The 14,607-nt window shown below is 52.2% G+C and overlaps 1 protein-coding gene across 7 annotated transcripts; it reads right to left on the reverse strand.

Annotated features, from left to right (window-relative positions):
• Positions 1-604: 604 nt before the first annotated feature.
• Positions 605-14,164, reverse strand: Dbndd1 (dysbindin (dystrobrevin binding protein 1) domain containing 1). Of its 7 annotated transcripts, none has more exons than XM_006531388.3 (5): positions 13,080-14,164; positions 11,490-11,601; positions 5,729-5,881; positions 4,970-5,110; positions 1,570-2,725 (listed from the first exon to the last, which is right to left on the reverse strand). In XM_006531388.3, exons 1-5 carry the CDS (start codon positions 13,086-13,088, stop codon positions 2,568-2,570), a joined length of 573 nt encoding a protein of 190 aa, XP_006531451.1. In that variant the 5' UTR covers positions 13,089-14,164; the 3' UTR covers positions 1,570-2,567. The 7 variants fall into 7 exon arrangements, with proteins under 7 accessions (NP_001164447.2, XP_006531451.1, XP_011246812.1 ...); XM_011248510.3 differs by having other exon boundaries at positions 11,460-11,601; positions 13,158-14,064; XM_011248509.3 differs by having other exon boundaries at positions 11,460-11,601; positions 13,080-14,064.
• Between the last annotated feature and the right edge of the window lie 443 nt (positions 14,165-14,607).

Raw genomic sequence — 14,607 nt, forward strand, 5'->3', positions numbered from 1 at the left:
GAACCATCTCTTCAGCCTCATGTTATTGAATTTTAAACCCATATCATGGTGTCAACCAAATTATTCACTGAGCAACTCAGGGCCCTGGGGTCTTGTGTTCAGTTCCCTCTGATGAGGTGGGGTGATCCCTTGGTGCCCAGAAGGCCTGTGACATGGTAGACTCTGTGGTAGGGACTCCAGGACCAGCACTGACCTGCTGTTGAGGTTGCTACCTTGGCAATCTATGTGACCGACCAGTGGTTGGGCGCGGTGGGTGGCTGGGTTTGCCCTGTCTCCTCTGGGCTTCTCCTGAGGCATGTCAAGTGTCAGAACCTCCCATTTGGAGCATCTGGAGGAAGTGGGAATGGTGGGGACAGGCACAGTGTATGCCTTTAGCAGACTGAATACCATCAACCCCAGTCACAGCCATCTCCCACCCTTTGAGCAGACCTGGGGGCAGGCCTCCTGTGCCTCCCATTCCATTGGCTCAGCGTCCTCAGGTTGTTTCCTACCCACACCTCCACCTTTGATCCAGGTGCGCCCCCACCCTGTCCCCAACACACATACTCTGTCTTTCACAAGCTGCTGGTTAAAGAGCTGTAACATCCTCTTTCTTGCTCTTCTTACCAATGGAATCTCATCTATTTTACATGACTCATGGGTGTGCCACAGCATTTCTAGACAGCAGATCATGGAGCCCTGTGCTGGCGCTGTCCCACCTGCTGTGCTGACCTGAGAGTGCTAGAGGTCAGGGACATGCGATCTGAGCATCCTTGCCTGCTCAATGAGAGCAGCGAGGGTAGCCAGGGTCTCTGCCACCTCCCTCCTAGAAAAGGGGCAGGGAGGGATAAGGGTGCTTAGAATTTGCCAGAAGCCACACCATTCCCATAAAATGCACACGGTAGACCTGGCTGCCCCGAGCCTCCAGAAGTGGTCAGGCCTGGCTGGCTTTTATGTTCATCTCATTCCAGTGGTTAAGTAGCAAGGTTTGGGCTTCCCCGTGGCTTCCGGGCAGAGTGCTCCTTCGGCTCAGACCACCTCTGTTGACTGGAAGAGTTGGCAGGGCAGGATTTTCTTTCTTAGTGATTCCTTTTGTTGTATTAACTTAGGGGCTAGAAATCCAGGGCACTTGTCCCTAAAATACAACTCAAATAAGCACAGCCTGGAACTGCACAGCAGAGCTCCCATGGCACTTTGATGCCATCTAGAGGGACCAGAGGTCCAAAGATGACGGGGATACTTTAATCCCACTCTGTAACTGTGCCCTGTGGAAGCTGCAGCAGGAAGGGTGGATGGCGAGGGTAAGACCCTGGCAGGCTGGAGTGTGGCCAAGGCTACCTGGAGATGAAAAGGCAGCTGCTGGGTTGTATCCCTTGGAAACTAGGGTTGGTTTTCATTTTGGGAGACGGGCAGAAATAACCCACATTTGGGGGTCAGCAGTGCAGAGGCAGGGGGGCTCTGAAGAGGAACCTCCTGGATGCAGCTCTGCCCCCAGCAGAAGCCCAGGGCATTTTCTCCCCGGTAGCATTCACTGCAAATGACAATCAAAAGCCTTGTCCTCCTCAGAAGATGGTGGGCAGCGGGCAGGTCAACCTGGGGACAAAAAGCAAGTACACTTTTATTTCAAAACAGTCTTTGATTTGTGGTCAGAGCAGCCAGTGTGTTTGTCTTTGTGCACATGAAAGGAACGTTGAATCTCTAAACCGAGTGCCTAGCATCTCACAGCACAGTGGGTGGCTAGGTTGTTCCCGTCACCCCTCAGCTGCTCCCGAGACAGATCCACAGTGTCGGAGCCTCCCAACCGAACATTGGGCAGGATGTGTGGGCGGTCAGGCAATGGGGTGTGGAGGATACACAGTGTGCGCCTCTGACAGACACAGGACTGGGGAGGTGGCACTCTGTCCTTCCGAGCCACCTGGAAGTCTTCACTGAGGTTGGATGTTCTGAACTAAAGAAGACCTGGGGTAGCTTTTCAGCCTTTGAACTGTCACACCCATAGGACAAGCCAAGCGGCCCTGGGGCAGAGACTACAAACAGTGGTGCCTGCCCAGGGCAGAGGAAGGGTGTAAAATTTTCAGTCAAGGTGGAAATCTTAGGGAAGTAACACCTACCACTGCCACTTGGCTTGACAGCAGAGCCAGCCCTTGACCTGCCACCAAATGTACTTTGGGCTTTTGAGCTCACTGATGTTGGCGATAAATAAACCCCTATGTGTTCCTGGGCAGCTCATGGGCTTGGATCCCTTTGAACCTGTTTGGAATCACAAGAGACAGAAAGTCTTGTCCTAGAGACAAGTTTTGACAAGACCCAGACCACTGCTGTCTGTTCCTTCTCTCATCCCAAGGCAGAGACTCCATCAGTGTCGTCCCTGATTCAGGGACCAGGAACCAGCTGGACCGAAGGCCACTGGGCTGTGCTTGTGCTAGAGCACCCAAGGGCCTAAGCCTGGCACCCGGACTTTGACACATTGTCAGGGGCGATGGCTGGAGTCTTGGAGTTGGCAGAGGGCCTCTGTGCCAGTGCTGTCCTATGGTGCCATTACGGTAGTCCGCCAGCCCTTCAGCAACTCCGGAGCAGGAGGAGACTGGCTAATCTTCCTTGGGCTCCTCCACAGTGAGGAATGTGTCCACAATTGTCCCTTGCCGCTCTGGGTCACTGGGGGGCTGTTTCTCACGGTTCTGCTCCGCCCTTGTTTTCGTCCAGGATGGTGAACGTAGGCAGCTGGCTCGAGATAGTGGGTGCAGACCTGGTGAAAACACAGAAAGGTACAGTCAAGAATTCAGTAAGATGGGGGACTGAGTCTCCACCTTGTGGCTCTGCCAGTCTCAGTTGCGTGGTTTCTGGGTGCACATAGGCCTGGGTGTCTGCCACTGCACTGTTTATAGGATATGCAGGGACTTTTCTGATGTCCCTAGGAGTCACTGGGCTTTTTTTTTTTTTCCCTCTCATTGTTTTTTGAGACAGGGTCTTGCTATCCAGCTTTGGTGGCCTGGAGCTTACTACAAAGACTGGACTGGCCTCAAAATCAGAGATCCAGAAATGCTGAAATTAAGGCCATGCACCACTATGTCTGGCTCAAGTCTTGAGACTGTCTGCCCTATCCCCCACATTGACAGGCCACTACCAAATCCCTGACTTCCTAAGTAGCTTAATATATCTTGCGGCCCTGTAAGGCTGACAGTGTCTGTCCCATCATGAGACCTCAGCTGCTGTCCAGGGTGCAGGCAGTATGGGGCTAGGATAACAGTTGGGCTGGAGTTGGGCTTCCACTCTGCCTGCCTGGCCACAGATGTCACGGGCCATCTCCTGACTCAGCATACACATGCAGGCTGGAGGGGAAGGCAGAGCTAACAAGGGGTGTCACCAGATAAGGTTAGACTCCATTCTGCAGGAGAGCTGGGCCGGGAACCCACGAGAGGGAGCCGGGGTCCACCTTCATGCTGCTGTCTTATCTCAGAGCCCACAGCTCCCTGGATACATGGAGTCCACTCCACCAACCTCCAGAAGCACGTGAGCTGGCAGAGTCCTCACTGGGACTGGTGGTGCCTTTCATAAGAATGTTGATTTCCTAGCAATTGGGAGGCAGAGGCAGGCAGATCTGAATTTCAGGCCAACCTGGTCTACAGAGCGAGTTCCAGGCCAGCCCGACTGCATGGTAAGACCGTGTCTCAGAAGAGAAAGGAACTGTGACTTTCTTCGGGCCCTTGGCATACGGTATAGGCCCTAATCCCGGTCATGTGCGCCTGTCTTGACTTGGGGCTGGGGCTTAGCTCCTTTGCTTTTCCTACCGTGTAGCACAAAGTGGGGGTCTGAAGATCCATCACTGATGGAAGACCAGGTGTGGGGACTCTGATCCCAGCACTTGGGAGGCAGAGACAGTTGGATCTCCGAGTTTGAGGCCACTTTGGTCTATAAAGAGAAGTCAACCAGGGGCTACATACTGAGATTTTTTTTTAGACAGAATTTCACTGTGTAGCCTTGGCTATCCTGAAACTCACTCTATAGTACAGGTTGGCCTCGAACTAAGAATTCTCTCTCTGCCTCCCAAGTACTGGGATCAAACATGAACAACTAACATTCGATGACACCATGTCTATGTAAGACAGAGTTTCTTTGTAGTTCTGGTTGTTCTAGAGCTCACCCGAAGATCAGGCTGGCCTTAAACTTGGAGACTTGCCTGTTTCGGCCTCCCAAGTGCTGGGATTAAAGGTATGTGTCACTGCTACCTGGCTGAGACCATGTCTTTAAAAAGAAAAGAACACTGAGCCAGGCATGTTAGTGTAAGCCTTTATTCCCAACTCCCAGGAGGCAGAGGCAGGCAGGTCTCTAAGTTTAAGGACAGCCAGGGCTACACAGAAACCCTATTTCAAAAAGCAAAAACAAGCTGGGCAGTGGTGACGCACGCCATTAATCCCAGCACTTGGGAGGCAGAGGCAGGTAGATTTCTGAGTTCGAGGCCAGCCTGGTCTACAAAGTGAGTTCCAGGACAGCCAGGGCTACACAGAGAAACCCTGTCTCAGAAAACAAAACAAACAAAATGGAAGGACTGAAGCATTTGCGGCAAACCTTGTGTTCTGGCCACAGGGGTTACAACATATCCTGCTGACATGGGGCTTAGGAGAGGATGGAAGGATGGAAGACTGGGGTCTCACCCACACAGCCCACTCCAGATGATAGCACCTCCTCCTCTCCTGAGGAGAAGCCACTCAAGTGGTGAGGGGCCCAGGTTGGTGGCTGCCCCCGCCTTGTGCTTAGCTTAACTTAAAGTCCACACTTAGTAAGTTATATTTTCATTTGGCTCAATTGTAGAAGTCGAGGGAAGGTAGATAGGGGCATAGCAATGCAAAGTATGAGCAAGGACAAGTACTATACACAGTTGGGTAAAAATGGTGTCTTTCTAAGTAGGGATCTGAGGGGACCAGGAGCCCCAGGACATCCCCAGAGCACCCCCTTTATGCCTTTTTTCCCTCAAGCCAGCGTGCAGCCTCACCTGCTGGTGACTCAGTGGCAAGGTTTTCGTCATCGGAGTCCGCAAAGACCTCGGCCAACTCCTGGTCAGACATGTCCGTCAGCTCAGTGAGGTCCAGGAGATCGAAGTGGACCTCCAGAGAGGAGACGCTGCTCAGAGGCTCTAGGGGTTCCAGGAGACACAGGCACCTCTCAGTCCCACTTGAAGCTACCAAGAGCCTTAGGGACCTCTTTGCACAGAATCCACAGGTGACCCGGCACTTTGGGTATTCATGTGTGCTTTCATACATATGTGCACACGTGCAGGCCAGAGGCCGACGGGGGTCTTACTTACTTCTCTGCTGTACCTTTTGAGATGGGGACTCATATAACCAGTTTGTCTAGACTGGCTGGCTGGTCAGGAAGTCCCAAGGATTCTCATTTCTGTCTCCTCAGTGCAGGACTTATATAAAAGCACGTACTGCCATGCCTGATTTTTCCTACAGGAGGGCTGGGGATCTGAACTGGGGTCCTTAAGCTTACAGAGCAAGCAGTTTACCCATTGAGCCATTCCCAGAACTGGCACTTCCTGTAAAGCCAGTACTGGACAAGACCAGGCAGACTCAGCAACCGGGTGGCTCTGCACACTCTAGACCGGAGAGCTTTCTCAGCGCCTCCATTCTACAGACAGGACAACTGCAAGCACAGTTGCCCTTCATGGGGCAGGGCTGCCGCCTCTCATACGCAGGCTGCTGGATGGATGGATGGATGGACAGACGGACGGATTGTCAGTGATACTTACGCCTCCTCTCTGTGACCTGCAGGAACCCTGGTGCTGGTATTGGGATGCCAACCTCCTCCTCCTCCTCTGCCACAGGTGTACGGCACATGTCCCCTGTCTCATGAGCTGAAACATTCAGGGCAGCCTGTGGTACCTTGACGTCCTTAACGATCTCTGTAACCAAGATACAGTGTTACCTCCACACTCATGGGACCCCACATCCCTCCAGGATGGGGCTGTGTGGCAAGTAGGGAGGAACACGAGGCCCTCGCCATGATGAGGGGTTCCATTTCATGGCCACAAGGAAGCAGAGATACGCGGCTGCTTCCCTTTAAGCTGTCCTCCCTGGGTGACTGGGCAAAGGTGTCTGCCAGTGGATGGAGGGACAGACAGACAGACCACTCAGCACTGCAGCTCCAGCGTGCTTAGTCTGGGAACTCTACATCAGGTTTGCCAGCATTAGGCTCCACTGTCTCCCACACCGTAGCTTGTCTAGTTATGGTATGTTTATTAGTCACTCGTGGGTTCCTGCCTTTCTTCTGGGCACTGACTGACTTATAAAAACCCTGTGGAGTGTTTGAGTTCAAATGGAAAAGAAGCAGAGCAGGAAGCAGCAGCCTTGCTGTCCACCCCATCCACACACCCACCTATACACACACACACACACACACACACACACACCAGCCCCACTGTGGTTTGCTGAAGGTTCTTTTCAAAACAGGAATTGCTTGTCTCCCTTATTTAACAGCTTTCTGTTGGAGAGCAGGTGTCCCTCTGGGATCTGCAGACTGCTCAGTCCCACACTAGCACTTTCTTTCCAGTGCCTGGAGCCATCACCCAGTGGGGTGCTGGACACACGTATCTCCTCCCATGGGGTAGTTTAGATCTTTTCGATACCTGTCATCTCCCTTCCCATGGCACACCCCCCCAGCAGCCTCCTCATCATTCCCCACACCCCACCAACTTCCCTCTCTGGTTTCTAGGTCCTTCACAGTGTGTCTGACCCCCACCTGCAGTCACTCAGTGTGGACCCAGGTGGATGACATTCCCGTGTGACCCGTGATCTGTGCTGGGATGCACAAGTGTCCCGTGGATTATTTTTGGCAGCCCTGGGTGATGAACATTGAACACCACACTAAGGGCAGCTGCTGCCCTGAGCAAGGTTTGAACTGAGGTGACCACAGCCCAGGCCCCGACAGCTGCATGTCAGGCTAGGCTGCCTTTCCTAATGAGATATGTTGGCAGCAGATGTGGGGCTGGAGCATCCGAGAACACTTTCCCCTATCAGATGCAAAAGGCAGAGGGGGAGTGTGGATCTCAGATGGGGCCAGGAGCTCAGGAAAGAGGAATGAGTAGCAGGCTACAGTAGAGTTGTGTGCAGGACTAGTGGACCTTCTCTGAACTCCAGTGTCCATCTGCATGAGGGTGAGCCGTGAGGACTGTCCAGGCGGAAGGGAAGAAATGCTGGTACTGTTCCCACTTTCCTTCATTTTCTGGGGTCTCTTGTGCTGAGATGGGGGACCTTGGCTAAATAGTAAGTATAGCCCCTATCTTGCACCCCTTGATAGAGATCCTGGGGTTACATACTCTTCAGCCCCTGGGATAAGACAATAGTGGCCTTATTACATCTTTTCATATTTTGTCCATGAGGCTTTGGAGTCAATGAGATGTGGTACCTCTGTATAGGGTGCTGGGGATCAAACCAAGAATATCCAAGAGCATTACACACACTTGGCAAATGTTGTCTGTAGTTTTAAAAGTATCCCCATGTTTTGGTTCTTTTCCATCTCGCTCTGGCCTTGGTCCTGTCTTTACTCTGTAAATCCTGGTGCTTTGTCCTTAACCAGATATGTGGGGGAGGAGAACGAAGACAGAATCGTCACCATCAAGAACATTCTTGTGGTACATACCCATCGTCCCAAACTAGGGAGGTGGAGTCAGGGCTTGGTGAGAATGTCTAGGAACAAGTAAACAGACCACCCTTGAGGCTGGTGCACTGGTTACACTTACAATCCTAGCAGTTGGGAAGTGGTGGGCGGACCATTGAGGTTTGAAGCCAGAAATTAAAATCTGCCAGGACAGAGGAAACCTCTAACCCTCATCCATCCATCGCGTTCTCTCTCTCTCACACACACACACACCATGTGTGTGTATGAATGTCCCCCATCTCTGTGTATATGAAAGAATGACCCTAAGACTCCACAGTTAATAAGTGGCTGTGCTAAGAATCATCCGGTCAGAGGCTGGAGAGATGGCTCAGCGGGTAAGAGCACTGGCTGCTCTTCTAGAGGTCCTGAGTTCAATTCCCAGCAACCACATGATGGCTCACAACCACCTGTACAGCTACAGTGTACTCATATGCATAAAATAAATAAAATCTTTAAAAAAAAATGCCGGCGTAGTGGTGCATACCTTTAATCCCAGCACTCAGGAGGCAGAAGCAGGCGGATTTCTGAGTTCGAGGCCAGCCTGGTCTACATAGTGAGTTCCAGGACAGCCAGAGCCATAAAGAGAAACCCTGTCTCGAAAAACCAAAAAAAAAAAAAAAAAAAGAATCATCCGGTCAGTTTGTCCTCTTGGCTGTTGTAGGAATAAGGAACAGATTCTCTAGCCCATCCCAGTTAAGCCAAGGCACCATGGTAGGCAGGCTAGGGCACACCAAAACAGGCAGACTGAGCTGAATGGGCTCAGGTGGGCAGTCACCCTGGACACGGTAGAGGGAAGTGGTGTCTGATGCCTGGAGAGGGCTCCACAGTGACCCTTGGCTCTGGTCCTATACAACCTCCATCAGAGGGCTGCTGCTGTTGCTGCTGCCCTAGGCTGTGGATGGAGATTAGGAGTGCCGACTTCCCGGCCTGCCAGGCTTCCTAAGTACTGACTGGTCACAGCAGCTTTGCTGATGCCCTAGTTCTAGCACATTTGTGACTTGGAAACTAGGCCTCAATCTCATGTTTCTTGCTGTGCTCCCAAGGCTGGGCCACTTTTTACACCACTGAACAAGGGAACAATTAATGACATGAATATGTAAACAGAGTGGCCACCAGCCGGGAGTGATGGTCACGGAGGTGATGGTCACCTGAGCCCATTTCCCCAGCATCTCTACCCCTGAATCTGTACCATCAGTGCAGTCTTTTAAGGATGCTGAGACCCCATGCCTACTCTCAGTGCAGGGCCACAGCCTCCTGTTTCTCTTCGACTCTGGGGACATCCTCCCTCCTTAGAGATGAGGAAGGGGCAGAGACTTGGTGCCCAAAGGCATCAGGTGGGCTTCTCAAGGAGGGCAGCAGCTTTTACACTCTCATGCACATGCCTCAGCTCCATGATCCCATGCTTTAAAGAAATTATTACCTGGGGAATGATGGGGCATGCCTTTAATTCCAGCGCTCAAGAGCTGAAAGCAGGCAGACCTCCGAACTCCAGGCCAGCCAGGGCTACCTAATGTCACCTTTCCCATCCCCTAAATTCTTTAGGTTTAAAAATTGTCTATTAGGCTTGGCATGATGGTACACACACCTTTAGACTAAGGAGGTGGGGGTTAAGCCTGGTCTACATAGCAAGATCCAGGGTAGCCAGGGCTACATAGACCCTGGCTTAATGATACATTATAAAGATTTTACTTTTGGGAGATCGTTTCTTCAGTGGCTACTGATGAATAACAGGTCTAGATTTAATGCGGAGTACTAGAGGAAGGCTGGCAAGGTCTGTATGAGCGAGCCCTGCTGCGGGCCTGGGAGATGGAACACAGAGCTCCATCCTCCTGGGCTCTGCCTTTTTTGTGTTTCACAGGCTCCAAAACAAAGTTACCATTACAGTCACCCTTAGGGAGCCCCACCAAGCACAGCCCACTAGCTCAGGATGCAGACAAGAAAACACGCTAAAGGCACCAAGAGAGAATTCCCTCTTAGCTTTTGCCTCCCGACATGCAGGCACGGTACCAGCTCATGATAGGTACTTGGGATTTGTTCACTGAATCGGGCGTCTGAGCCCCCCACCCCCAGCCAGTAATGCATACATCAGAGACAGCATACTCCATCTCTGCTTAAGCTTGTGGGCTTGTTCTTTCTTTCCTCAGAGAAAGAAAGAAAGAAAGAAAGAAAGAAAGAAAGAAAGAAAGAAAGAAAGAAAGACAGACCTCTGCCCTATACAAGGGGGCTGCCTGTATTGACAGCCATGCTAACGGAGGCTCAGGGGCACAGGCAAGTTTCCAACATCGCACAGCTCAAAAAATAACTCTGAGCTCTACAAGCCAAGTCCTTGCTCTCCAAACCATCTACCTTCTGGTACCCACGGAGCTGGTGCTGGGAAGACCCAGGGTCTGGGGACTGTCAATAGCAAGAACGCTGGTCTCCCATAAAAACAAAACAAAGCACAACCAATCCCACTGGCTGGAAAGTGTCTGGCGCTTAGGCAGATAAGGGTTTTCAAGCAGGACACTGCTCCCCGCCTGTAGACATAGGAGCCGCTTGGGGACAGCTCCCACGGGCAACCCTTTGGACTTCAGAAGAAGCCATCGTGTGGCTGGGTTGCAGGCGGAATGGCAAGCTGGCCAAATCCTCAGACACTTGGTGTTTCCTTGGGATGGGATCTTCAGGAAATCCTAGAGGTGTTGGGTATGGCTAAGCAAGTGATGGATTGTTCAGATTACATCCAAGTTCCCACAGCGATGGATCCCTGAAAAGCTTTCTGGAAAGCTGAGACGCAGGGTGGGTGATTTTTAAGAGTTTTCTCTCTATTATCAGCCACCCGCCTGTGGGCACGCTCCAAGGAGGGCAGACCCTGCGGTAAGATGTTAACCTCAAGGGTCTTCAGCTGCTGGGAGAGGCCGAGGAAGGAGCACACCATTCACACCTTCCCTTCCAAATATATGGCAGCTGGGCAGCTCGGAGGCCGCTGCCCTGCAGCACCAAGAGCTCGGGTGCATGCGCCATGACCTCACAAAAACCCCAGCTCAGTCGGGAGCCCCAGACCCCCTTCCGCCTCTTGTCATTCCTCCTGGTATCGCGGCTGGGGCGAACAAAGCCTACGCGTGAACAAGCGGGTAGCATCGCCCCTACGAATCCCCTCTCCAGATCCCTAACTCCGGCCCCTACACGCCCCTCCCCCGCTCCCAGGCTCGGCTGGCAGGGGGCTCAGGACGCAACCCCTGGTCACCTCCTTGGAGGGCAGTCCGCAAGCCTTCCGGAGCCCGGAGCTCGCATATCAGGGAAAGAGACGCAGTCTGTGTTTGCCGAGCCGGATACCCGCACGTTTCCAAGGATCTGGCCCGGCCCCCTCCTCCGCCCCTAGCTCTGAGTCGGACGGGCGGGCTCAGAAGGCATCAGCGGGTCTCCAGGCCCCGGGAGTAGCTGGCTAGTGGGCAGAGGGAGGGGCTGCGGTTTGTTGTTGGGTTCTGGGGGCCGGGGTCGGACTCACCTCCCGGACCAGCGCCCTCGGGAGACTCCATGCGGCCAATGGGGTCCGCGGGGGGTGTGGGCAGCGGCGGCGACAGCCCGGGTGCCCCAACTGCTCTGGTGACTACTGAGTCCGGGCTTCGGGCACAGCGCATCGGGGCAGCAGCTAAGGGGCCGCGGTGGCGGGGAGGAGCCCGCGGGGCGGGGCGCGCAGCTGCTTCTGGCGCCGCTCCCCTCCCCATCTCCAGCAGCCAGCAGCACAGGTGCAGCCCCGCCCTGCTCCTCGCGCGCCCCCTGCCGACCCGGCCAACAACAACCCCCCCCCATCCCACTCCCACCCCCCCACCCCCACCCCCACCCACCCTTCTGCAGGGACGTAGCCCTTTGCGGACCTCCGACTTCAGCTAGCTTCCCTGGCTCCTGCGCACTGAGCTGCGCGCTGGCTGCGGTCCATCTATCCATCACAACCTCGGGCTTTTGTGGGGCGCCAGCGACATGAGGAGCCTGGCAAAAGAGTTAGGAGAGGAGGTGCCACAAGAAGGGCCAAAGCAGCCCCAGAACCCTCAACTGATAAGCCTGGAATTGTGGACCTGATTAATGCTATTGAATCCATATTGAGAGTACAAGTCCGGGAGGAGTGGGGGGTGACCTGGTAAAAAGAAGGCCTTGGATGTATTGATAACCCACAGCTGGAGTCCCATCTCCAAACGCCAGTCCTGCATCAGACCTGCTTGCATGGCACAGTGTGCCATTTAATTTTACGTCGACTTAACACAGCTGAAGTTATCTGAGAGGCGGGAACCCCAATTAAGAAAACGCCTCCATAATGTTCCGCCGTAAGGCATTTTCTTAATTATTGATGTGGGAGGGCCAGGCCACTGTGGGTAGCGCTATTTCTGAGCTGGTAGTCCTGGGTTCTATAAGAAAGCAGGCTAAGGCCAGGCTAAGGCTAGGCCTTGGTACCACAGACCTTTAATTATCCCAGGGCTGAGGCAGAGAGGCAGAGGCAGGCGGCTCTTTGAAAACAGCTTGAGCAAGTCGTGAGGAGGAAGCCAGTAAGCAGCTCCTCCTCGGCCTGGGCGGCAGTTCTTGCCTCCAGCCTCCTGGCCTGCTTTCCCTTCTGGCCCTGACTGCTTTTGTCGACGAACAACGGTGTGGAAGTGTAAGCCGAGTATGTATTTCTCCCCAAGTTGTTTCGGTCGTGGTGTTTCCTCACAGAAATTGTAACCCTAACTAAGATACACAGTATCTCTTTACTCCTAGAGATCTAAAGATGCCCGGCACAGAGACCGACAGACAGCAACTTTCTCCAGGTTGCACAATTCAGGGTTAGAAGTCAGAAGGCCCAATCTAAAATCCATTTACACTTTTACAAAAAAACAAAAACAAAACAACAAAGGAAATTATCAGAGAAGATGAGTTATTCATAACTGAACAGGCTGAGGGGAATTTGAGTGGATGAAATAAGTTGGTACTGCCTTGGGCAGAATGGATGGCTAGGACAGTAGCCAAAAAGCTTCATTGAATCAAGTAGGGTCTGAGTCAAAGCTCTGGCTTTCTGCCCAGCTCTAGTGGACACAAGGTAGCCTGTGGCCTTTAAGCTTGAAGGCCGATTTCAGAAAGTTAAATAGTTCTTAGTTTACAAAACAAGGGAACATCCCCACCAGCTGGCTAAAGCCCTCTGAAACCCCACCAGGCCTGGCTGAGTCAGTGCTCGGTCCTTGGTCATTCCTTTCCTCCCTGGGACAAAACCAGGGTTATAAGGTTAGCTTAGGGGGAGGGGGAGGGCTGGAGAGATGGCTCAGCGGTTAAGAGCACTAAGTTCAAATCCCAGCAACCACATGGTGGCTCACAACCATCCCTAATGAGATCTGATGCCTTCTTCTGGGGTGTCTGAAGACAGCTACAGTGTACTTAAAATAAATAAATCTTAAAAAAAAAAAAAAGAAAAAGAGGGTTGGGCATAGGCCACTATTAGGTACCTGGGACATTAGCAGGCTGTGCTTTCCAAAATAGTAAAGCAGTTAAAATGTCAGGGAGCCAATCATGGTGCTACACACCTGTCCCAAATGCTTCACAGGTGGAGGCAGGAGGAGCAGTTCATGTTCATCTCTGATCTTGCTGATGGTCTGGCTTTGAGGTCAGCCTTGGCTACATGGACTCCGCCTCAACAAACAAGCCAAAACTGCTGGAACCATTTCTTCCAGAACCGTACCATCAGGATCTTTTAGCTGCAGTGCTGTTGGAGCCTGTGACTGCACTGGCTAGTAGAGTGTGGGAGATGTGAGACAGTGCAACTCCCAAGGCTAGGTCTTTAGGAAAGAAATCCAGCTTTCTTGGAAGGCTCCCGTAAAAAACAGGCTACCCGGAGTCCACCTGTGTATGTTCCGGCTGACAATCTGAGCTCTCGGCTGACAGCATTCGACAGCTGACCTAACTGTGCTCAGGTGCTTCTAGGTGCTGCTTTTGAGTTTCCCAGGCGAGTGGGGCTCGCCTTAAAGTTCACTGACAGCAAACAGCGTGGCGGCTATGTTGGACTTTTGTTAAGATTTACTACAAATAAGCCACTGTTAGAATGCTCACAAGGATCCGGTGTTGTTCTTCCAGCGGGCCATTCTTCAAGAATCTGGGAGAGGGGACACTGGGAGGTTGGGTTAGCAAACAGGGGAGTCTCATTGCTAGGAGCCTCAGATCCCCACCACTGAGCAATCTTTCTCTCCTGCTGCATCCACTTATGGGTGTGGAATCTTCATCCTCAGAGCAGGCAGAGGAGCATAACCTGCTGTCCCTTCTGTTTCTGTTTTACCCTGTCCTGCTAAGCCACTTTGTTGTTGTTTTGCTTTTGTTTTGTTTCTCTTTCTTTTTATGTATGTGCATACACTGCAGCTGTACAGATGGTTGTGAGCCTTTATGTGGTTGTTATGCAGGGTGCAGCCCTGCTCCAAGCAACTCCAATCAACTCGCTTATTTATTATTATAAATAAATACACTGTAGCTGACTTCAGACGCATCAGAAGAGGGCGTCAGGTCTCATTATGGGTGGTTCTACCTTCAGAAGAGCAGTCAGTGCTCTTACCCGCTGAGCCATCTCTCCAGCATTTTTTTCTTTTTTTTTTTTTTTTTTTTTTTTTTTTTTTTGAGACAGGGTTTTTGGTATGTAGCCCAGGCTAGCTTCCAACGCATGCAGTCTTCCTCTCAGCTTCCCCAGTGGTCGCAGGCATAACACCCTTAGCGTTTTTCTTTCTGGAAGCCCAGCTTTACACGTTCAGTCTCATCAGAGCAGCATGTGGAAGGAATTTTCACAAGCAGGGCAAGGTGGATGGGCCGCAGGAGCGGGCTCTTAGCTCAATATTTGCATCCAATTTGGGAACTTGGCTTGGGAGGCAGATTAATCATTCAGACTTTTCTCTTTATCCGTTCCTCCTTGTGAGCGCCCGCCATGTAGACTCTGGAGAACCCGAGGAACCACAATAGGTTTCTTCTGTAGCCCAAGTTGTAGTGGGAGAGAGA

The sequence above is a fragment of the Mus musculus genome, chromosome 8 (genome assembly GCF_000001635.26).
Source record: "Mus musculus strain C57BL/6J chromosome 8, GRCm38.p6 C57BL/6J".
NCBI lineage: Eukaryota > Metazoa > Chordata > Mammalia > Rodentia > Muridae > Mus > Mus musculus.

Bases quoted from the DNA above. Each gene is read 5' to 3' on its own strand.
- Dbndd1 (XM_011248509.3), bottom strand. The intron at 5,882-11,459 runs GTGGGTGGGGGT...TCTTGGTTACAG, and splicing joins GGCTACGTCCCTGCAGAAGG to AGATCGTTAAGGACGTCAAG. The intron at 2,726-4,969 runs GTGAGGCTGCAC...TGTTTTCACCAG, and splicing joins TGCCACTGAGTCACCAGCAG to GTCTGCACCCACTATCTCGA.